This window comes from Triticum aestivum, chromosome 4D, assembly GCF_018294505.1.
Source record: "Triticum aestivum cultivar Chinese Spring chromosome 4D, IWGSC CS RefSeq v2.1, whole genome shotgun sequence".
Classification (NCBI taxonomy): Eukaryota; Viridiplantae; Streptophyta; class Magnoliopsida; order Poales; family Poaceae; genus Triticum; species Triticum aestivum.
Genome location: NC_057805.1, coordinates 341,784,766 through 341,809,062, shown reverse-complemented (window position 1 = coordinate 341,809,062; position 24,297 = coordinate 341,784,766). Strand labels below are relative to the sequence as shown.

Here is a 24,297-nt window from a genome sequence, read left to right as displayed (position 1 = left end):
GAGGATATTTGCGTGATACAGGAGTCAAAACCTTTGGGAGAATATATAATTAATTTTTACCGACCGAAAGAAGTATCGTGTAAGAAAACGGAGTCCGGAGAGCGCACGAGGTACCCACGAGGCAGGGGGCGCGCCCAGGGGGTAGGGCGCACCCTCCACCCTCATGGAGGCCTCGTGTCCTTCCTGGACTGCTTCTTATTTTCCTATTTTTCTAAATATTCCAAAACGGAGAAAAATTGCCATTAGAACTGTTTTGGAGTCGGTTTACTTACCGTACCACATACCTATTCCTTTTCGGAGTCTGAAACGTTCTGGAAAGTGTCCCTTATGTATTCCTCCGGGGTTACGGTTTCAATAATATTAGTTTCAACATTTATGGGATTACCTGAGATATAATGTTTGACTCTTTGACCGTTCACCACCTTCGGATTTGTGCCTTCGAAGTTGTTGATTTTTAGGGCACCGGAACGATAGACCTCCTTGATAACGTAAGGACCTTCCCATTTGGAGAGAAGTTTTCCTGCAAAAAAATCTTAAACGAGAGTTGAATAGCAACACATAATCACCTACATTAAACCCACGCTTTTGTATCCTTTTGTCATGCCATCTTTTAACTTTCTCTTTAAACAGCTTGGCATTCTCATAGGCTTGGGTTCTCCATTCATCAAGTGAGCTAATGTCAAATAACCTCTTCTCACCGGCAAGTTTGAAATCATAATTGAGCTCTTTGATGGCCCAATATGCCTTATGTTCTAGTTCGAGAGGTAAGTGACATGCTTTTGCATAAACCATTTTATACGGAGACATACCCATAGGATTTTTATATGCAGTTCTATAGGCCCATAATGCATCATCGAGTTTCTTGGACCAATTCTTCCTAGATCTATTAACAGTCTTTACAAAATTAATTTAAGCTCTCTATTACTCAATTCTACTTGACCACTAGACTGTGGGTGATAAGGAGATGCAATTCTATGATTAACATCATACTTAGCAAGCATTTTATGAAAAGCACCATGAATAAATTGTGAACCACCATCAGTCATTAAATATCTAGGGACTCCAAACCTCGGAAAAATAACTTCTTTAAGCATCTTAATAGAAGTGTTATGATCAGCACTACTAGTTGGAATAGCTTCTACCCACTTAGTAACGTAATCAACAGCAACTAAAATATGTGTATACCCATTAGAGGAAGGAAACGGTCCCATATAATCAAAGCCCCAAACATCAAATGGTTCAATAACAAGTGAATAATTCATAGGCATTTCTTGACGTCTACTAATATTACCAATTCTTTGACATTCATCACAAGATAAGACAAACTTACGAGTATCCTTGAAGAGAGTAGGCCAATAAAAACCGGATTGTAATACCTTATGTGCAGTTCTATCTCCAGCGTGGTGTCCTCCATAAGCCTCGGAGTGACACTTGCGTAGGATATGTTCCTGTTCATGCTCAGGTACACAACGTCTAATAACACCATCTACTCCTTCTTTATAAAGATGCGGGTCATCCCAAAAGTAATGTCTTAAATCATAGAAAAACTTTTTCTTTTGTTGGTATGTGAAACTAGGTGGTATAAATTTAGCAACAATGTAATTAGCATAATCAGCATACCATGGAGCAGTACGAGAAGCATTTATGACATTTAATTGTTCATCAGGAAAGCTATCATCAATAGGTAGTGGGTCATCAAGAACATTCTCTAACCTAGACAAGTTATCTGCAACGGGGTTCTCAGCTCCCTTTCTATCAATAATATGTAAATCAAATTCTTGTAGCAAGAGAACCCATCTAATAAGTCTAGGTTTGTCATCTTTATTTTCCATAAGATATTTAATAGCAGCATGATCAGTGTGAATAGTTACTTTAGAATCAACAATATAAGGTCTAAACTTATCACAAGCAAATACAACCGCTAAGAATTCTTTTTCAGTAGTGGCATAATTTCTCTGGGCATTGTCTAGAGTTTTACTAGCATATTGAATAACATTTAATTTCTTATCAACTCTTTGCCCTAGAACAACACCTACAGCATAATCGCTAGCATCACACATAATTTCAAAAGGTAAATTCCAATCAGGTGGCTGAACAATAGGTGCAGAGATTAATGCTTCTTAAGTATTTCAAATGCTTCTACACAATCATCATAAAAAATGAAAGGTATAACTTTTTGTAAGAGATTAGTCAAAGGCCAAGAAATTTTTGAGAAGTCCTTAATGAACCTCCTATAAAAACCGGCATGACCCAGAAAACTTCTTATACCTTTGATGTCCTTAGGACACGGCATCTTTTCAATAGCATCAACTTTAGCTTTATCAACTTCAATACCTCTTTCAGAAATTTTATGCCCCAAGACAATGCCTTCATTAACCATAAAGTGGCACTTCTCCCAATTCAAGACAAGATTAGTTTCTTCACATCTCTGCAAAACTCGATCAAGGTTGCTCAAGCAATCATCAAAAGAGGATCCATAAACGGAGAAATCGTCCATGAAAACCTCACATATCTTTTCACAAAAATCGGAGAATATAGCCATCATGCATCTTTGAAAGGTAGCAGGTGCATTACATAAACCAAAAGGCATACGTCTATAAGCAAAAGTACCGAAAGGGCAAGTAAAAGTGGTCTTTGCTTGATCATCAGCTGACACGGGTATTTGAAAGAAACCAGAGTAACCATCTAGAAAGCAAAAATGTGTATGTTTGGATAATCTTTCTAGCATTTGATCAATAAAAGGTAAGGGGTAATGATATTTTTTAGTAGCCTTATTTAATTTGTGGAAATCAATTACCATCCTATAACCTGTAATAATTCTTTGTGGAATCAATTCATCCTTATCATTAGGAACGACAGTAATACCTCCCTTCTTAGGGACACAATGGACAGGACTTACCCACTGACTATCAGCCACGGGATAAATTATACCTGCCTCAAGGAGCTTTAGTATTTCCTTTCTTACCACTTCTTTCATCTTAGGGTTCAGCCTTCGTGATGATCAATAACTGGTTTGGCATCTTTCTCCAAATTTATTTTGTGTTGGCATAGAGTGGGACTAATGCCCTTAAGATCATCAAGAGTATATCCAATAGCAGCATGGTGCTTCTTCAGAGTTTTCAGTAATTTTTCTTCCTCCTTCTCTGAAAGGTTAGCACTAATAATAACAGGATATATCTTCTTTTCATCAAGATAAGCATATTTAAGAGTATCAGGCAACGGTTTAAGCTCAAACACGGGATCACCCTTGGGTGGAGGAGGATCCCCTAGAATTTCAACAGGCAAATTGTGTTCATAATAGGTCCCTGTTTAAAGAACACTTCATCTATTTCCCTTCTATCATTCATAAACATATCATTTTGATGGTCTAGCAAATATTGTTCTAAAGGATCATTAGGAGGCACGACAATAGAAGCAAGACCAATAATTTCATCTTTACTAGGCAATTCCTCATCACGAGGTTGTCTACGGAATTTAGAGAAATTAAACTCATGAGACATATCATCCAAACCAATAGTAACAACATCCTTCTTGCAATCTATCTTAGCATTAACAATATTCAAGAAGGGTCTACCAAATATAATGGGACAAAAGCTATCTTGTGGGGGAACCAAGAACAAGGAAATCAGCAGGATATTTAGCTTTCCCACACAAGACCTCAACATCTCTAACAATCCCAATTGGTGAAATAGTATCTCTATTGGCAAGCTTAATGGTGACATCAATGTCTTCTAACTCAGCGGGTGCAATATCATGCATAATTTCTTTGTATAAGGAAATAGGTATTGCACTAGCACTAGCACCCATATCACATAAGCCATGATAACAATGATCTCCTATTTTAACAGAAATAACAGGAATGCCTACCACAGGTCTATGTTTGTCTTTAGCACGAGGTTTAGCAATTCTAGCAGTTTCATCACAGAAGTAAATAACATGCCCATCGATATTATCAGCCAAGAGATCTTTAACAATAGCAATATTAGGTTCAACTTTAAGTTGCTCAGGAGGTGTATAAGTTCTAATATTGCTTTTATGAACCACAGTTGAAGCTTTAGCATGATCCTTTATCCTAACAGGGAAAGGTGGTTTCTCAACATAAGCAGTAGGAACAACAGGATCATTATAAGTGATAGTATTTTCTTCAACTTTAATATGTGCAACTACTTTTACTTCAACAGGAGGATTATATTTAAACCACTTCTCCTTAGGGAGATCAACATGAGCAGCAAAAGATTCACAAAAAGAAGCTACTATCTCAGAGTCAAGTCCATATTTAGTGCTAAATATACGGAAAACATCGGTATCCATAAAAGATTTAACACAATCAAACTTAGGCGTTATACCTGAATCCTTACCCTCGTCGAGATCCCAATCTTCAGAGTTGCGTTTAATTCTTTCCAATAAATTCCATTTGAATTCAATAGTCTTCATCATAAAGGAACCAGTACAAGAAGTATCGAGCATGGAGCGATTGTTGTCAGAAAGCCGAGCATAAATTTTTTGAATAATCATCTCTCTTGAGAGCTCATGATTGGGGCATGAATATAACATTTGACTTAAGCCTCCCCCAAGCTTGAGCGATGCTTTCTCCTTCGCGAGGCCAAAAATTATATATATAATTACGATCACGATGAACAAGATGCATAGGATAAAACTTCTGATGAAATTCCAATTTCAATCGCTTGTAGTCCCATGATCCCATATCATCACATAGCCTATGCCATGTCAATGCATCTCCCTTCAAAGATAAAGGGAAGACCTTCTTCTTGATAACATCATCGGGCATACCTGCAAGCTTAAACAATCCACAAACTTCATCCACATAGATTAAGTGTAAACCGGGATGCAATGTTCCATCTCCTGCAAAAGGATTAGCTAGCAGTTTCTCTATCATACCCGAAGGAATTTCGAAGTAAACATTTTCATTTTCAGTAGGTTCAGTAGGTTGAGGAGCAACTCTTTGCTCTACTGGTCGAGGTGAAGATACCCCGAACAAGCCCCTCAAAGGATTACTTTCCATAGTAGCAAGTGACAGTAAATTTCAGCACACTATATAAATTTTTCCTTACCAAATTCCACCTACCAAAGGCGCTTCACTCCCCGGCAACGGCGCCAGAAAAGAGTCTTGATGGCCCACAGGTATGGGGTATCTATCGTAGTCCTTTCGATAAGTAAGAGTGTCGAACCCAACGAGGAGCAAAAGGAAATGATAAGCGGTTTTCAGCAAGGTATTCTCTGCGAGCACTGAAATTATCGGTAACAGATAGTTTTGTGATAAGATAAATTATAATAGGTAGCAAGTAACAAGTGTAAATAAAGTGCAGCAAGATGGCCCAATCCTTTTTGTAGCAAAGGATAAGCCTGGACAAATTCTTATATAGAGAAAAGCGCTCCCGAGGACACATGGGAATTATCATCAAGCTAGTTTTCATCACGTTCATATGATTTGCGTTCGGTACTTTGATAATTTGATATGTGGGTGGACCAGTGCTTGGGTGTTGTCCTTACTTGGACAAGCATCCCACTTATGATTAACTCCTATTGCAAGCATCCGCAACTACAAAAGAAGTATTAAGGTAAACCTAACCATAGCATGAAACATATGGATCCAAATCAGCCCCTTACGAAGCAACACATAAACTAGGGTTTAAGCTTCTGTCACTCTAGCAACCCATCATCTACTTATTACTTCCCAATGCCTTCCTCTAGGCCCAAACAATGGTGAAGTGTCATGTAGTCGACGTTCACATAACACCACTAGAGGAGAGACAACATACATCTCATCAAAATATCGAACGAATACCAAATTCACATGACTACTAATAGCAAGACTTCTCCCATGTCCTCAGGAACAAACATAACTACTCACAAAACATATTCATGTTCATAATCAGAGGGGTATTAATATGCATAATGGATCTAAACATACGATCTTCCACCAAATAAACCAACTAGCATCAACAACAAGGAGTAATCAACACTACTAGCAACCTACAGGTACCAATCCCATGCTATGAGACAAAGATTGGATACAAGAGATGAACTAGGGTTTTAGAGGAGATGGTGCTAGTGAAGATGTTGATGGAGATTGGCCCCCTCCCGATGAGAGGAGTGTTGGTGATGACGATGGCGATGATTTCCCCCTCCCGGAGGGAAGTGTCCCCGGCAGAACAGCTCCGCCAGAGCCCTAGATTGGTTCCACCAAGGTTTCGCCTCGTGGCAGCGGAGTCTCGTCCCGAAAGCTTGCTTATGATATTTTCTCAGACGAAAGACTTCATATAGCAGAAGATGGGCACCGGAGGGCCACCAGGGGGCCCACGAGGCAGGGGGCGCGCCCAGTGGGGTAGGGCGCGCCCCCCACCCTCGTGGCCAGGGTGTGGGCCCCCTCTGGTATTTTCTTCGCTCAATATTTTTTATTATTTCCAAAAATAACTTCCGTGGAGTTTCAGGACTTTGGAGTTGCGTAGAATAGGTCTCTAATATTTGCTCCTTTTCCAACCCAGAATTCCAGCTGCCGGCATTCTCCCTCTTTATGTAAACCTAGTAAAATAAGAGAGAATAGGCATAAATATTGTGACATAATGTGTAATAACAGCCCATAATGCAATAAGTATCAATATAAAAGCATGATGCAAAATGGACGTATCACTCGCTCCATTGTTCTGGAGAATGGAGTCTTAGTCATCTTGCCCATGAGGCATGGTTTGCAAGCATCAAGTGATTCATAGTCAAGTGATTCTAAAAGCCCATCAGCATGGAGTTTCTTCATGCGCTTTACACCAATATGACCTTAACGGCAGTGCGACGAATATGTTGCACTATCATTATTAACTTTGCATCTTTTGGCATCAATATTATGAATATGTGTATCACTACGATCGAGATTCAATAAACCATTCACATTGGGTGTATGACCATTGAAGGTTTTATTCATGTAAACAGAATAACAATTATTCTCTGACTTAAATGAATAATCATATTGCAATAAACATGATCCAATCATGTTATGCTCAACGCAAACACCAAATAACATTTATTTTAGGTTCAACACTAATCCCGAAGGTAAAAGGGAGTGTGCGATGGTGATCTTATCAACCTTGGAATCTCTTCCAACACACATCGTCACCTTGCCCTCAACTAGTCTTTGTTCATTTTGTAACTCCTGTTTCAAGTTACTAATCATAGCAACTGAACCAGTATCAAATACCCAGGGGCTACTATGAACACTAGTAAAGTACACATCAATAACATGTATATCATATATACTTTTGTTCACTTTGCCATCCTTCTTATCCGCCAAGTATTTGGGCAGTTCTGCTTCCAGTGACCATTTCCTTTGCAGTAGAAGCACTCAGTTTCAGGCTTGGGTCTAGCTTTGGGCTTCTTCACGGGAGTGGCAACTTGCTTGCCATTCTTCTTGAAGTTTCCTTTCTTTCCCTTGCCCTTTTACTTGAAACTAGTGGTCTTGTCAACCATCAGCATTTGATGCTTTTCTTGATTTCTACCTTCGTCGATTTCAGCATCACGAAGAGCTCGGGAATCGATTTCGTTATCCCTTGCATATTATAGTTCATCATGAAGTTATAGTAACTTGGTGATAGTGCTAGAGAACTCTGTCAATCACTATTTTATCTGGAAGATTAACTCCCACTTGATTCAAGCGATTGTAGTACTCAAACAATCTGAGCACATGCTCACTGGTTGAGCTATTCTCCTCCATCTTGTAGGCAAAGTACTATCAAAGGTCTCATACCTCTTGACACGGGCATGAGTATGAAATACTAATTTCAACTCTTGGAACATCTTATATGCTCCGTGGGGTTCAAAACATGTTTGAAGTCCCTGTTCTAAGCTGTAAAGCATGGTGCACTAAACTATCAAGTAGTCATCATACCGAGCTTGTCAAAACATTCATAACGTCTGCATCTGCTCCTGCAATAGTTCTGTCACCTAGCGGTGCATCAAGGACATAATTTTTCTGTGCAGCAATGAGGATAATCCTCAGATCACGGACCTAGTCCGCATCATTGCTACTATCATCTTTCAACATAGTTTTTCTCTAGGAACATATCAAAAATAAACGGGGAGCTACATCGCGAGCTATTGATCTACAACATAGTTATGCAAATACTATCAGGACTAAGTTCATGATAAATTAAAGTTCAATTAATCATATTACTTAAGAACTCCCACTTAGATAGACATCCCTCTAGTCATCTAAATGATCACGTGATCCAAATCAACTAAACCATGTCCGATCATCACGTGAGATGGAGTAGTTTTCAATGGTGAACATCACTATGTTGATGATATCTACTATATGATCCACGCTCGACCTTTCGGTCTCCAGTGTTCCGAGGCCATATCTGCATATGATAGGCTCGTCAAGTTTAACCCGAGTATTCTGCGTGTGCAAAATTGGCTTGCACCCATTGTATGTGAACGTAGAGCTTATCACACCCGATCATCACGTGGTGTCTCGGCACGACGAACTGTCGCAACGGTGCATACTCAGGGAGAACACTTATACCTTGAAATTTAGTGAGAGATCATCTTATAATGCTACCGCTGAACTAAGCAAAATAAGATGCATAAAGGATAAACATCACATGCAATCAAAATATGTGACATGATATGGCCATGATCATCTTGCGCCTTTGATGTCCATCTCCAAAGTACCGTCATGATCTCTATCGTCACCGGCATGACACCATGATCTCCATCATCTTGATCTCTATCAACGTGTCGTCACATGGTCGTCTCGCCAACTATTGCTCTTGCAACTATTGCTATCACATAGCGATAAAATAAAGCAATTATTTGGCGCTTGCATCTTATGCAATAAAGAGACGACCATAAGGCTTCTGCCAGTTGCCGATAACTTCAACAAAACATGATCATCTCATACAACAACTTATATATCATCACGTCTTGACCATATCACATCACAACAAGCCCTGCAAAAACAAGTTAGACGTCCTCTACTTTGTTGTTGCAAGTTTTACGTGGCTGCTACGGGCTAAGTAAGAACCGCTGTTACCTACACATCAAAACCACAACAACTTTTTTGTCAAGTATGTGTTGTTTTAACCTTCAACAAGGACCGGGCGTAGCCACACTCGATTCAACTAAAGTTGGAGAAACTGACACCCGCCAGCCACCTGTGTGCAAAGCACGTCGGTAGAACCAGTCTCGCGTAAGCGTACGCGTAATGTCGGTCTGGGCTGATTCATCCAACAATACCGCCGAATCAAAGTATGACATGCTGGTAAGCAGTATGACTATTATCGCCCACAACTCACTTGTGTTCTACTCGTGCATATAACATCTACACATAGACCTGGCTCGGATGCCACTGTTGGGGAACGCAGTAATTTCAAAATTTTCCTACGCACACGCAAGATCATGGTGATGCATAGCAACGAGAGGGGAGAGTGTAGTCCACGTACCCTCGTAGACCGTAAGCGGAAGCGTTATGACAACGCGGTTGATGTAGTCGTACGTCTTCAATCCTAGTACCGAAAGTACGGCACCTCCGCGATCTGCACACGTTCGGCTCGATGACATCCCACGAACTCACGATCCAGCAGAGTATCGAGGGAGAGCTTCATCAGCACGACGGCGTGATGACGGTGATGATGAAGCTACCGGCGCAGGGCTTCGCCTAAGCACTACGACGATATGACCGAGGTGGATTATGGTGGAGGGGGCACCGCACACGGCTAAGAGATCAATAATCAACTTGTGAGTCTATGGGGTGCCCCCTGGCCATGTATATAAAGGATGGAGGGAGAAGGAGGCCGGCCCTCATAGGGCGCTCCCAAAGTGTGGAGTCCTACTAGGACTCCCTAGTCCTAGTAGGATTCCACCTCCCACATGGAATAGGAAAAAGGGAAGGGAGAAGGAGAGGGAAGGAAGGGGGCGCCCCCTTTCCCTAGTCCAATTCAGACCAGTCCATGGGGAAGGGGTGCGGCCACCCTTGAGGCCTTTCTCTCCTTTCCCGTATGGCCCATTAAGGCTCAATACGAATTCCCGTAACTCTCCGGTACTCCAAAAATACCCGAATCACTCGAAACCTTTCCGATGTCCGAATATAGCCTTTCAATATATCGATCTTTACGTCTCGACCATTTCGAGACTCCTCGTCATGTCCGTGATCTCATCCTGAACTCCGAACAACCTTCGGTACATCAAATCACATAACTCATAATGCAAATCGTCATCGAATGTTAAGCGTGCGGACCCTATGGGTTCGAGAACTATGTAGACATGACCGAGACACATCTCCGGTCAATAACCAATAGCGGAACCTGGATGCTCATATTGGCTCCTACATATTCTACGAAGATCTTTATCGGTCAAACCGCATAACAACATACGTTGTTCCCTTTGTCGTCGGTATGTTACTTGCCTGAGATTCGATCGTCGGTATCCTCATACCTAGTTCAATCTCGTTACCGGCAAGTCTCTTTACTCGTTCCGTAATGCATCGTCTTGCAACTAACTCATTAGTCACATTGCTTGCAAGGCTTGTAGTGATGTGCATTACCGAGAGCGCCCAGAGATACCTCTCCGACACACGGAGTGACAAATACTAATCTCGATCTATGCCAACCCAACAAACACCTTCGGAGACACCTGTAGAGCATATTTATAATCACCCAATTACGTTGTGACGTTTGATAGCACACAAGGTGTTCCTCCGGTATTCGGGAGTTGCATAATCTCCTAGTCTGAGGAACATGTATAAGTCATGAAGAAAGCAGTAGCAATGAAACTGAAACAATCATAATGCTAAGCTAATGAATGGTCTTGTCCATCACATCATTCTCTAATGATGTGATCCCGTTCATCAAATGACAACACATGTCTATGGCTAGGAAACTTAACCGTCTTTGATTAACGAGCTAGTCAAGTAGAGGCATACTAGGGACATTCTGTTTTTGTCTATGTATTCACACATGTACCGAGTTTCCAGTTAATACTATTCTAGCATGAATAATAAACATTTATCATGATATAAGGAAATAAAATAATAACTTTATTATTGCCTCTAGGGCATATTTCCTTGGGAGAATATCATACGGAAACCAATATTCAATGAAAACTTCGTGAAAACCATATTTTAAAGTTTCAGAAAAATCTGAAAAAAATATGGGATGTTAAGAAGGTGATGTTTAATTGCTACACAAAATTTTAAGTTGAAAAACATCACGAGATGTGAGCTATGAAAAAGACAAATTCAGCCTTGAATAGTGACATTACTATTCGGCACTATTCAACACTGATTTTGTCTTTTTCAAAGCTCATATCTCGTAATGTGTTTCAACTTGAAATTTTGTGTGGCAATAAAATATCATCCTCTTAAGATCCTGCATTTTTTTCAATTTTTTTTAAACTTCAAAACATCTTTTTCTCGTGGTTTTCACCGGTTTCCACTGAATATTGGTTTCCGTATGATATTCTCCCTATTTCCTTCAGGGGTTAGGTTGGGTGAAGCTGGTTCTCTGTCCATCGCAGTAGGGGTACAATCTGCGAGAGTCTGGGTTATGTGTGGTAGGGCTGGTTCTCGTGCATGTACAACCGGGGTGCTATCTCCACCAAGAGGTAGCACTGTTTTATTTGAAGACCGTGTTTTTACTCCTCTAGATACTGCCATCACCCGCTCCGATTCAAATGGTTGGTAAACAGAAAATATAGTTGAATGTACATACCTTGTATGAGACACAGATGCAAAAAATAGCGTGGAAAAATGAGGGCATGAAATAGTTGACATGTACATTGTTTAACTAAAAAAGATAGCATGACATAATTTCACATATATGATGTCTATCTAAACTGGATAGCATAGCATGACATAATTCAAAGATATTATGACTAACTAGACATGATGGCATGAGATAATTATATGATGTCTTTAGTAAACAAGTTCGCATGACATAATTCACATAGATGTTATCTAAGTAATCAGGATCACATGATTTAATTCACATATGTGATTTATACTAAGCAGAGGGCATTCGCATATATGATGTCTAAACTATGCAATGCAAGACACCATATGCATGATATGAGCAGTATAACCGTGCCAAGTTAGAGCATACACCTCGGTGGGGGAATAGGACTGGTCATATGTCTCTGAATCCATCTATGAGGAGCTATCGGGACCCAGCAAGAGATCTGCTTCGGCAGGTAGCACTGTCTGCTCTGAAGATTTTGTTTTCACTCCAGATTTTTCCATCAACCACTCAAATGGTTGATTTACAGGAAGAGTAGTTTAATGTACAAACATTGTCGACAAATGGAAATGTAATGAAGAAAAGGATGGGCAAGATATCATTCAAATATATGATGCCTGGTTAAACAGGATGGCATTACATATTTCACATATATTATGGCTGGCTAAAAGAGATAAGACCGCATAATTCCCATATATGATATAGAAACTAAACAGGTGGCATTACAGAACATGTCTAAACTAAGCAGATGACATATATCACGTCGAAAGTAGGCACTGCAAGGAAACATATGCATGATATAACCAACAACATCATGCCAAGTTAGAGCAAACACCTCGGGGGGGTAAATAGGAGTGGTCAACCGCATTTGAATCCGCCTCAGAACAAATATCTTCCTCTGGATTACAATCTGGAGAGGGGGAGGGGTTTGCCATTGAACCCACCATGGAGCGATGTCTGCATGACATTGTATTGCCGCGCAAAACTCTTCTCTTTTTCTCTACATGTTCAGCATGACTGTGTACAATATCCGACATGCATACAAAAAAATATAGTGAAATTATGTAAGGAGAGCATGCAGAAACCTAGAGCGATGGTAACAACCAGTGGATGGATCCAAAAATAATGATAGCAGGCTGATGATAGCTTTAATTTAATAAACAGACAGATGATGATTGCTTTACTATTTGTTTCCCACCCAAGATGAACATCATAGGCATACCCTAGAACCAGATAATAGATAGAGATACTATTCATTGCTGCCTCGATATGTGCCCCACAAGTAATTTTAAAACTCAAGTTTGAACATTAATTTGGACATGACTTGGAGTCTAAGAGGTGAACATGACGATAAAGTAGCAGGTCTAGGTGGATGTTTTGCTCCATTCCTTTCAACAAAATGCATGAATAGTTGAATAGTAGAGTGCCATAGGAAAATTTCCTATTGCTATGTTTTTCCTTCACTTTTTCCTTTGAACCAAAATAGCCCTAATGGATTGACATGAATGTAAAGTAATAAGTGATGGGACAAGCGTACAACCTCTTTGCCGTAGCCGTGTCGACCTCAACATCATTGGGTTGGTCGCTGAAGAAGTTGCGGCAGAGGTAGCTAACGGGGGTGTGGAGGAAGATCCGAGGAATCTATAGACAACGTCTAGGGCACTGCTCGATTGTGATGGATGGTTCCGTCGTTGGAGCAGCTCCGGCGAGCCGTAAGACGTCGAGACTGAAGCAGTACAAGACAGACATCGTTAATCTCAAGTGGGATTCTAATAGCATCTCCAATAGATGATGTAAAATACATTACCAAAAAGTGATAGATGTAAAATTTACATCACCAAAAATCACCTGACTACAACAGACGAGGTAAAAACTGTTGACTCTGAACTTAATTATCGAAACTGAAATTTATTGTGGAATCTGAATGTTACTGTCGAAACTGAACGCACTGGTAGCAGAGAGGCACTTCACATGTAGTTTAGGTGGCTCGAGCAGTAGTAGTAGAGAAACAGTTATCTAAATCAGCAGGCGATCGACAAGGAACACAGTAGCAGATAGCAGCCGGAGTAGCAGCGCCTGGAGGAGCAGTGCGAACTAGAGCCAGAGCAGCAACTCGTGTAGCTGTAGCAGCCCGTGTACCAGCATCAACAGCGCGAGCGAGAGCAAGAGCAGAGCAGCAGCACGAGCGAGGGGGGAGCAGAGCAACAACGCGACCGAGCGAGAGCCGGAGTAGCAGCAGCAGGAGCGCGACCGAGCGAGCGAGAGCCAGAGCAGCAGCGCGACCGAGCCAGCAAGAGCCTGAGCAGCAGCAGCAGATCCGACTGGTATGGCCGCCGCCGCCGAAGGTGCCTCGCACTTGGGGAGAGCCGCCGTGGAGATGTCGCCCGCAGCGCTGGCTTTGAGGTAGCTGCGCCATGGGGGTGTGGGATGAAGCACCGTCGGCGCCGGGAGGTCGAGTTAAGGAGAAGGTGCGATGCGATGAGTGTTACCTCTATGGTGGCGCCGAGTAGGCCTCAGCTTCGTCCAAGGAGTCGGTGAGGATGTTGCGGTTCTGGTGGAGCAGCTTGATACGTCCATTTTGCATCATGTTTTACTACCGTTATTTATGATGTTTTTATCAATAATAATGCTTTTTGGAGTAATTCTAATGCATTTTCTCTCATAATATGCAAGGTATACACAAAGAGGGAGAATTCTAGCAGCTGGAAATCTGGACCTGGAAAAGCTACGTCACGCCACCTATTCTGCACAACTCCAAACAAGCTGAAACTTAACGGAGAGTTTTTATCAAATATATGATGAATATTGGAGCAAATAACTACCAAAAGGGGGCCCACCAGGTGGGCACAACCCACCTGGGCGCGCTAGGGAGCCCAGGCCCACCTCTGGTGCCCATCTTCTGGTATATAGGTCATTTTGACGAAGAAAAAATAAGGAGAGGACTTTCGGGACGGAGCGCCGCCGTCTCGAGGCGGAACTTGGGCAGGAGCACTTTTGCCCTCCAGCGGAGCGATTCCGCCGGGGAAACTTCCCTCCTGGAGGGGAAAATCATCATCGTCATCATCACCAACAACTCTCCCATCTTGGGAAGGGCTATATCCATCAACATCTTCAACAGCACCATCTCATCTTAAACCCTAGTTCATCTCTTGTGTTCAATCTTGTTACCGGAACTATAGATTGATGCTTGTGGGTGACTAGTAGTGTTGATTACATCTTGTAGTTGATTACTATATGGTTTATTTTGTGGAAGATTATATGTTCAGATCCAATATGCTATTTAATACCCCTCTGATCTTGAGCATGATTATCATTTGTGAGTAGTTACTTTTGTTCTTGAGGTCACAGGAGAAATCGTGTTGCAAGTAATCATGTGAACTTGATATGTGTTCGATATTTTGATAGTATGTATGTTGTGATTCCCTTAGTGGTGTCATGTGAACATCGACTACATGACACTTCACCATATTTGGGCCTAAGGGAATGCATTGTGGAGTAGCAATTAGATGATGGGTTGCGAGAGTGACAGAAGCTTAAACCCGAGTTTATGCACTACTTCGTAAGGGACCGATTGGATCCAAAAGTTTAATGCTATGGTTAGAATTTATTCATAATACTTTTCTCGTAGTTGCGGATGCTTGCGGGAGGGTTAATCATAAGTAGGAGGTTTGGTCAAGTAAGAACAACACCTAAGCACCGGTCCACTCACATTTCAAATTATCAAAGTAGCGAACACAAATCGAACCAACGTGGTGAAAGTGACTAGATGAAATCCCCGTGTACCCTAAAGAACGCTTTGCTTATCATAAGAGACCGTTTTGGCATGTCCTTTGCCTCAAAAGGATTGGGCTACCTTGCTGCACTTTTGCTACTACTATCGTTACTTGCTCGTTACAATTTATCTTGCTATCAAACTACTCTGCTACTTACAATTTCAGCACTTGCAGTCATTACCTTGCTGAAAACCACTTGTCATTTCCTTCTGCTCCTTGTTGGGTTCGACACTCTTATTTATCGAAAAGAGCTACAATTGATCTCCTATACTTGTGGGTCATCATAACACTCGGTGTTTAACGAGTTCAGGCCCCTCACTCGGTGGAGGTAAAAGCCCTACGTCTCGTGCCCTAAGGCTTGCTTTGATTTGATGGTATGCCCGGCTATGGAGAGGGGTGCGACTTATATAGAGTGCACTGCAGCCTCATGTTCTCCATGCCGCCGGGGCAATTAATGTCATTGAATGAGGCAATTACTAGTGTAATGAGCCTCTACTACAACAGTTACAGGTAACAGTAGCTATAACTATATTTAGTGGATGACTTAGGATACTTCGACCGTTGCAGCTCCCACGACGCCTTCCTGTCCAGTACGTCCGAGTGGTAGTTCGTCCGCCGAGTGTCGTGTGGTTGTCCGAGTGCCGCAGAGCCGTCCGAGTGATCCTCCTAATGTATGCATCCGAATGCTGACATGGTCCAGAGACCTTTCTATGATGGTGATGGGCCCCATGTGGGACCCAGATGATGGGTCCTTGACCCTACCTATAATAGGTGACCGCATCAGCTGTCATGGCTCACCTTGGTCAGAGAAGCCGAGCCATGTCATTGGCAGCCGATGCGCCACCCGGGGCTTGCGTAGGAGGAAGATACCTGACGGTGTCTTGGGCTATGCATCGTCGCGCCGCCACATGCTTCTGCTCTGCAGCCGCACTGAGCGGTGGTTGTTTGGGAGCCTGATGGTGGAAGGCGTCCATGAGTCCAGGGCGGTGGATTGTGATCCACCACCCACACTAGTGGGGAAACTATCGTCGAGCACTGATCGGCCTCTTGCCTTCGATCTAATGAAGTGATTCATCCAAATACGTCAATTGCTAGGTATTAGTTTTTTGTACCGAGGTCACAAATTTGTACATATGTTGAAGTAGTCCATCCAGTCCTTTTTACACCGCATATAAGATTTGTCTGAAGTCAAACTTCATAAAGTTTAACCATATTTATATAAAAATAGTATCAACATCTACAATACTAAAGTTATCCAGTGTGAAAACTAAATTCATGATGCAACTAATGATATTGATTTTGTATTATGAATGTTGATATTTTTTCCATAAAGTTAGTCAAATTTTACAAAGTTTGACTTCGTACAAATTTTATATGAAGAGTAAAAAGGCCCGAAGAAAGTATGAAGTGAATAAAGCTCTAAACAATATCTCATCCATGGAGCGAAGCATCATAATTGCATCAACAAATGGACTTTCAAGAGAGAATCATCATCAAAGAATAAACAACAGATAATGTTGCTACTTGTTTTTTTTTAAATATTTTTGTAACAAATTATAATACATTTACTTAATTGTTAATTTTATGTGAAGACATGTCTACGGATCGTGTGTTTCACGCGTGTTCACATTGTTGGCATGAGACACATTTTAATAACTTGGTATACAAATAGTTCGATATACAAAGTCGCTGAAAAATAAAATTCAAAATATATGTTTTTATTATAGATTAGGATATGTTTGCTCGTTTATAATATTATTGTAGTGTCAAAAATACTTTTATATTAGGAGTAGTTACATGAATGAGCTAATCCACTTCCGTGACTTCGAGTACCAAAGTCGGTAACTGGATCCCCAGGAATCCAGGACAGGGAACTTGCCGGCCGCGCAATGTCCAAACACACCATTACCGTCTAAAACATATCGCTCGTACGATCAAAACTGAACGGCCAAGATTTCCCTCAACGACAGCCATCAGACATGGATCAGACGGCCAGGAAGGAACCCTAGCACCCCCCGCTGCCAATATAAAGAGGGGAGGCATTCCGCGCTCCTAGCCCCCCCCTCAGTCCCCTCCCGCCGCCGCCTCCCCTCCGTTCGTTCTTCTTCTTCGAGGTCAGTTTCCCGATCCAGTCCCCTTCTCTTTTCAGACGCGTTCTCCATGGCTGTCGAGAAGCTCTAGATCTACGCGCATGTCTCAGTTTCTGTTTAGTTGCCTGTAGCGCGCGAGCCGCTGGAGTATTAGGAGCTTTTCGAGCGGATCGTTCTTCCGTTTTTACTTTGAAGGGCTTTCCGCTAATACTGTTGCCTTGATCCGTAGTTTGCCAGGGTTATGTTCCTAATTTGTTAGCGCTGCAAGCTCGTAACACCGAATCATCTCTGCTCTTTGTTTTTATCGGTCCACGGACGTATACTTGGTTCGTAGGATGCACAGATGACAGTCTTGTGGAATATTTATTTGTCGCTCCATCATTTTTTTGTCGTTCACTGGTGTTGTTGCCGAGATCTAGTTATGGCTTCTGGATGATATGCTGGAGGTTTTATAGCATCTTATTAGACAACCTTTTTACTGTTAACCGTCATGGCATCTTATTAGACCCATCTTTTTACTGTTAACCGTCACCGGTAGCTAAGATATTTGATCTATCAGTTTATGTCACTTGTTCACATGATGATTCCCTGCGTCCGTTGGTTTTAATAATTTTTTTATGTGTCGCAGTTGGGTAGTTTAGCTCTACCCACCAGCCATGGGTAAGGAGAAGACTCACATCAACATCGTGGTCATTGGCCACGTCGACTCTGGCAAGTCGACGACCACTGGCCACCTGATCTACAAGCTTGGAGGCATTGACAAGCGTGTCATCGAGAGGTTCGAGAAGGAAGCCGCTGAGATGAACAAGAGGTCTTTCAAGTACGCGTGGGTGCTTGACAAGCTCAAGGCCGAGCGTGAGAGAGGTATCACCATCGATATTGCTCTCTGGAAGTTTGAGACCACCAAGTACTACTGCACCGTCATTGATGCCCCTGGTCACCGTGACTTCATCAAGAACATGATCACCGGTACCTCCCAGGCTGACTGTGCTGTTCTCATCATCGACTCCACCACTGGTGGTTTTGAGGCTGGTATCTCCAAGGACGGCCAGACACGTGAGCATGCCCTCCTTGCTTTCACTCTTGGAGTGAAGCAGATGATCTGCTGCTGCAACAAGGTATAACTTGTGAAAAATCTTCATTCCTGAAAGGCCATATAACCATATTACTTTGTAGATGTTGCTACTTGTGTGGTAGACTTATTTGAGGTTGTTATATTTTCTGAGTGCTTGATTTTAACTAACATGTACACATGCTCTGAATCAATTGCTTGATTTTAACAAACATGTACACATGCTCTGAATCAATTGCTTAATTTCATATTGCTGTACACATTTTGATTCTAGTGGTCTAATTGTATGTTTTCTGTAGTACATTAGGATATACCAGCTTCTACCTGTATGAATCTAAATGTAATATTAAATGGTGTAGGAGTTGGGTGTGAATTAATTAATCATCATCTGTATGAGAACTAACCACAATGTATTAATATGTCTATTGTCATCCTGTACTGTCATCCCTGCAGTTTTTCCTGTAACTAGTTGATTGTTCTACTGTTCTAATGTTTAATTATCACTCTGTGATTGGTACTGCTGTGCTAGTTGATTGTTCTGATTGTTTATGCTAGTTATAATAGTATAATCAAGTCTCTTGCTGTTATCTGTTCACAATATCTTACAGTTCCGTCGTAGCTCTGAGTATCATTTAACTAAAGGTGTCCTTCTACTGTTATGTTTTTAGATGGACGCCACCACTCCCAAGTACTCGAAGGCGCGTTATGAAGAAATTGTCAAGGAGGTCTCTTCCTACCTGAAGAAGGTCGGCTACAACCCTGACAAGGTTCCCTTCGTCCCCATCTCTGGGTTTGAGGGTGACAACATGATTGAGAGGTCCACCAACCTTGACTGGTACAAGGGCCCAACCCTCCTTGAGGCGCTTGACCAGATCAACGAGCCCAAGAGGCCGTCAGACAAGCCCCTCCGCCTTCCCCTCCAGGACGTTTACAAGATTGGTGGCATTGGAACTGTGCCAGTTGGCCGTGTTGAGACTGGTGTCATCAAGCCTGGTATGGTTGTTACCTTTGGTCCCACTGGTCTGACAACTGAGGTCAAGTCCGTTGAGATGCACCATGAGTCTCTCCTGGAGGCGCTTCCCGGTGACAACGTCGGCTTCAACGTCAAGAATGTTGCCGTGAAGGATCTGAAGCGTGGGTTTGTTGCATCCAACTCCAAGGATGACCCTGCCAAGGAGGCAGCCAACTTCACCTCCCAGGTCATCATCATGAACCACCCTGGTCAGATTGGCAACGGCTATGCCCCAGTGCTGGACTGCCACACCTCGCACATTGCTGTCAAGTTTGCTGAGCTGGTGACCAAGATCGACAGGCGATCTGGTAAGGAGCTGGAGGCCCTGCCCAAGTTCCTCAAGAATGGTGATGCTGGCATAGTGAAGATGATTCCCACCAAGCCCATGGTTGTGGAGACCTTTGCTACTTACCCTCCTCTTGGTCGTTTTGCTGTCCGGGACATGAGGCAAACTGTGGCTGTTGGTGTCATCAAGGGTGTGGAGAAGAAGGACCCAACCGGCGCCAAGGTGACCAAGGCTGCCATCAAGAAGAAATGAGGCGTTTACCTGAATCCATCTATGTCTGCTTTTGAGATCTGTAGTAGTTTAGTGCCTATTAAGTTTTGCTACTGTTAGCGCCGTGTGATATGCGCCCTGTTGATGTGTCATTTGAGTACTGTCGTGTTAATTTCGGCTTTTGGCAAAACATGGAAGCTTCTGAGACTACTCATTTTTATCCTCTGCTTTGGAATGTTAGGCTGCTACTTTTAGTCTTGGCTGCTGTTTCTCGTTGAAGCCTTTGGTGGTATTTTGTCGTGATAATAGCAGGTTGTTTTCATTCTAAGATCTGTTTGGATTGATCCCCATCTAGGCCTACCAAAATATGTTCGGCCAATAGAGGCATGACCAAAATGTTGGGGCTTGCTTGGATTGTAACTACGAAAATTTTGGCAAAAAATCATAGGCTTTGATCTGTTTTCAAGCCAAAAGATAAGCCATGTAGTAAAATGCAGTTCATTACAATCAAATCAGAACTAATGCGCAAATAAAGGGTGCAAAATAATTAGCATACACCCAGTACAACGGAGGAAAATAGAGTGCAAAGACGTTTTCGTATTTCAATTTAGAAAAAGATGTATAGGGACACTTCGTAAAGTCACATGCAAATGAGATCGGTGTTAGGGTTGGGGGGCTCCATGTACAGACCTGCTGGTGAAATGTGGAGCGGAGTAGCGCAGCACCAAGCCGGAAAAAAATATAAGAGCTTTTAGATTACTGCAAGTGATCTAAACATTCTTATAGGGAATACTGTATAAGACCGTTCGAAAGTGTTATGTCGAGTTCAGCAATTCGAATTAAGCATTTTTTCTGTTTTGCTTAGTCCAGTGAAATTTCTAGTCTTTGTCTTTAGGTCACTGAATAGACATGTTGTATCTTGTATACATCAAAATTAGGCCCAAGCCCGCAAAATAGCTTTTCGAAAACTGTTTGCACAGAGCAGGTTCATCTAACTGAGTTGAAAAGGTTAAAAGTTACAAAAATGTTTTCTTCTTGCATTCTAAGTTAGCGACAAGCGCCAGGAGGCGGCAGTACAAGCCAACTCGGTCGAAAAATTTAAACAGGTCGAGCAGCATTCCAAAGTTGCTTGACCAGAGTATCATCGTCTATCGGCATGTGCCTGCTACGAACACCTATAGCTCATCTTCAAGCCTCACCTCTCCTGCTTTCTCAGCTTCGTTCAACACAAAGGTCTTGAGAGACTCTACGTCCCTAGGCCCTGCAATGTCATTGAGTAGTTGGATTAGGCATTGAGCACTTACTAGACGAATATTTTCAAAACAAAGAATCATACATAATGGGACAAACTGCGTGTATACAAAGAAAATGCAGCAAAAAATTTATTGCCAAACTGCATATGATCTTTTGAGCGGTGATGCCGAATGACAGTACAAGAAAACTGTAACTGTTAGATTAAATCAACTTCAGGGACATGATACGGTCCATGATTATGAATTGATGGTTGAAAGTGGAGACTCGCTATAGAATAGCATTTTCATGAACAAAGTACCACAGCAAATCCAACAGGTGGAGCAACATGATGACATATCCATCTAATAGAATATTGAAAAAGCACGCATTCATGATCAATAAAAGCAAAAAATAAAATAAAATGATATGTGAACAAAGTTGTACACAAAGTTTTCCTCCCTCATGTTGTTTATTTAGTTATGAAATATCGTCACCTCTGCTGTTAAGAACTAGCTGATACTCCCTCCGATTACAAATATAAGATGTTTTGGATATTTCAATATGGACCACATACGGACTGAAATGAGTGTAACAAACACACTAAAACGTGTCTATATACATCCAATTCAGACAAAAGTTAGAATATCTTATATTTGTGAATGGAGGAGGAGTATATCAGTAACATCCAAGTCATGGCTGGTCCAAAAAAGAAATTCTAAATTTTCCGCATTAGCGGATCCTGCTATATACGAAAATCGCGCCTAAAATGTAATCTTTTCCAACCTTTTGGTTCAAGTTCAGAGGTTTTAATCTTTTAAGAGTCATGCCCTACTCTCACAATACAAGTCAACAGCGTGGTTTTGGTTTCTAAAATCTATCGCCATTCCAAGAGTATTGAACCACATGCAATAGATTCCAACATGGTTTTCATGGTAGTAGTATCTAGTTTATGTTGTCCTTGTCAAACAAAAGTAAGATGTGAGAGGGATTACCTTTATATTTTGCAACTTCTTCGCCATCATAGAACACCTTGAATGTTGGGTATGAATGAATGTCCACCTTTGAGCAGACTGGTTTGCTTGCACCGCAATCAACTTCTCCGATCTCAATTTCATCCGTACCTTCGATAACCTTTCCGAGGTCCTCCCAAAGAGTTCCTAGGCTCTTGCTGTGTAAATGTAGAAGGCATCCTTGTTTAGCAGCAAGCGGTCAAAACTCGCATTGTAGTTGATATATCCATGTCACCGCTACGGCATGTAGAGCTTACCAGTGCTTACACCAAGGGACGCAGAATTGCACAAACCATACTGTGTCCTTCTCCTTTATCTAGACACAAGAGAAAAAAAATCCAAACTGGCTTAAGCAACGGCTGTGCACAAGCATTGCAGCGAAGTAACTCGAACCAAAACAGGAGTTCAGATGGCGCGCCGCATCTAAACACCGAACCTTCCATGATTGGAACAATTAATACACCAAGAATAATGATCTATCGGTTTATTATTAAGAAATCATGCTGGAATCAGTAGCAAATCTGGGAAACGGCTACATGTCAGTAACTAAGCACACCGCCTGCTACACTGCATCCCAGCGTAGCCAAGTGATAAGTCGAAGAATCAGCTGTTCTTGGGTCTGCGGCGTGCCTTAGAGTACTACTACTATTACATCTCGATGAGGAGGTGGAAGAGGGTGGAGACACGAGAAGGGGAAAGCAGTCGGTACCTTGTCGGAGAAGGTCTCTTCGGTGAGGGTGATGACCTCCGCGTCGGATCGCGCGGCCAGGGCGGCGAGTAAAGTGACGGCCACCAGCAGGAGGTGGATAGGGAGGCGGGAGCGGCGCCGAAGAGCCGGATCCATGGCTCGATCGGAGGACGGCCACGGCGACGACGGGGAGACAAGGAGAAGGCGGATACGCTAGCCGGGGTGGGTCGATGTAGTATTTCACTGGGCCGGTCCGGGCCGGGTCGGGCTAGGATAGACGATGACACGGGTTTAAGCATAGCCCTGACCTCAAAAAAGAAAAAAAAAGGAAGAAAGCATGTGGAACCTGGGCCTCCGACCGGACGTGGGCCACTGTCGTCGCCTTCTTGCTTTGCCATAGGCTGTCAGCCACAGTGCTCGCCTCCCTCGGCGTTCATATTATTCATCGGCTTTATTTGCTCGGAGAAAAAAGGGTCTACTGTTGTCAAAAAACTTATCATGATAATACGTGTCTCATTTATATCATAAATATATTTCTAAACAAAATTATATCATAAAGATCATATTACAAGTCACGTTAATAACATTAGATAGCTAGCTTTTGCACAAACGAACATCAGTCAAGAAAAAAATTACAATCAAGACCGAAGAATCTCCTGAGCTTGGCATCAACACACTTCACCTGCCTCTGGCACTTCCTGAGCAGGCCCCAAATGAAAAAAATGACGGATCACCTCCTCATCCGAGCTCGATGTGACTCTATTTATGATATGCACGTTTACAGATCTTCAAGATGGCTCACGAAAGGCAAGGACATTTTTTCAAGAAACGTTCAATCTATTCATTTTCAATCATGACAGTACAAAGATCACCGAATGTAATAAAAATTACAATCAGGTCCGTGGACCACCTAGCGAAGCCATTGACTTTGAATGAATCAGACCAGGGCAACATCCCGGATACGCCATCAAACTCCAGATCTGGGACTAAGACGTCGGAGGAGGAAACCATACCGCCAGCCACCAACCCCGAAGGAAGCACACGATCCGTCTTCCAGATGTCGTTGATGCATACCACCATCAGCTTCCGCTCCTTGACGGTGTCCCAAGCTTCACGTTGGTGCTGGAGCAGATGTTGTCGCAATGCGAAGCTCGAGGACACAAGTTCACCACAAGAATGTCG

General features: G+C 42.3%; 2 protein-coding genes across 2 annotated transcripts; one reads left to right on the top strand and one right to left on the bottom strand.

Annotated features, from left to right (window-relative positions):
• Positions 1 to 17,495: 17,495 nt before the first annotated feature.
• Positions 17,496 to 20,441, top strand: LOC123097803 (elongation factor 1-alpha-like). Its single transcript, XM_044519630.1, has 3 exons — positions 17,496 to 17,628; positions 18,233 to 18,722; positions 19,345 to 20,441. Exons 2-3 carry the CDS (start codon positions 18,261 to 18,263, stop codon positions 20,224 to 20,226), a joined length of 1,344 nt encoding a protein of 447 aa, XP_044375565.1. The 5' UTR covers positions 17,496 to 17,628; positions 18,233 to 18,260; the 3' UTR covers positions 20,227 to 20,441.
• Positions 20,442 to 21,099: 658 nt separating this feature from the next.
• On the bottom strand, positions 21,100 to 23,368 carry LOC123097804 (protein disulfide isomerase-like 5-1). The gene is made up of 4 exons (XM_044519632.1): positions 23,137 to 23,368; positions 22,685 to 22,743; positions 22,410 to 22,585; positions 21,100 to 21,445 (listed from the first exon to the last, which is right to left on the bottom strand). Exons 1-4 carry the CDS (start codon positions 23,269 to 23,271, stop codon positions 21,360 to 21,362), a joined length of 456 nt encoding a protein of 151 aa, XP_044375567.1. The 5' UTR covers positions 23,272 to 23,368; the 3' UTR covers positions 21,100 to 21,359.
• Between the last annotated feature and the right edge of the window lie 929 nt (positions 23,369 to 24,297).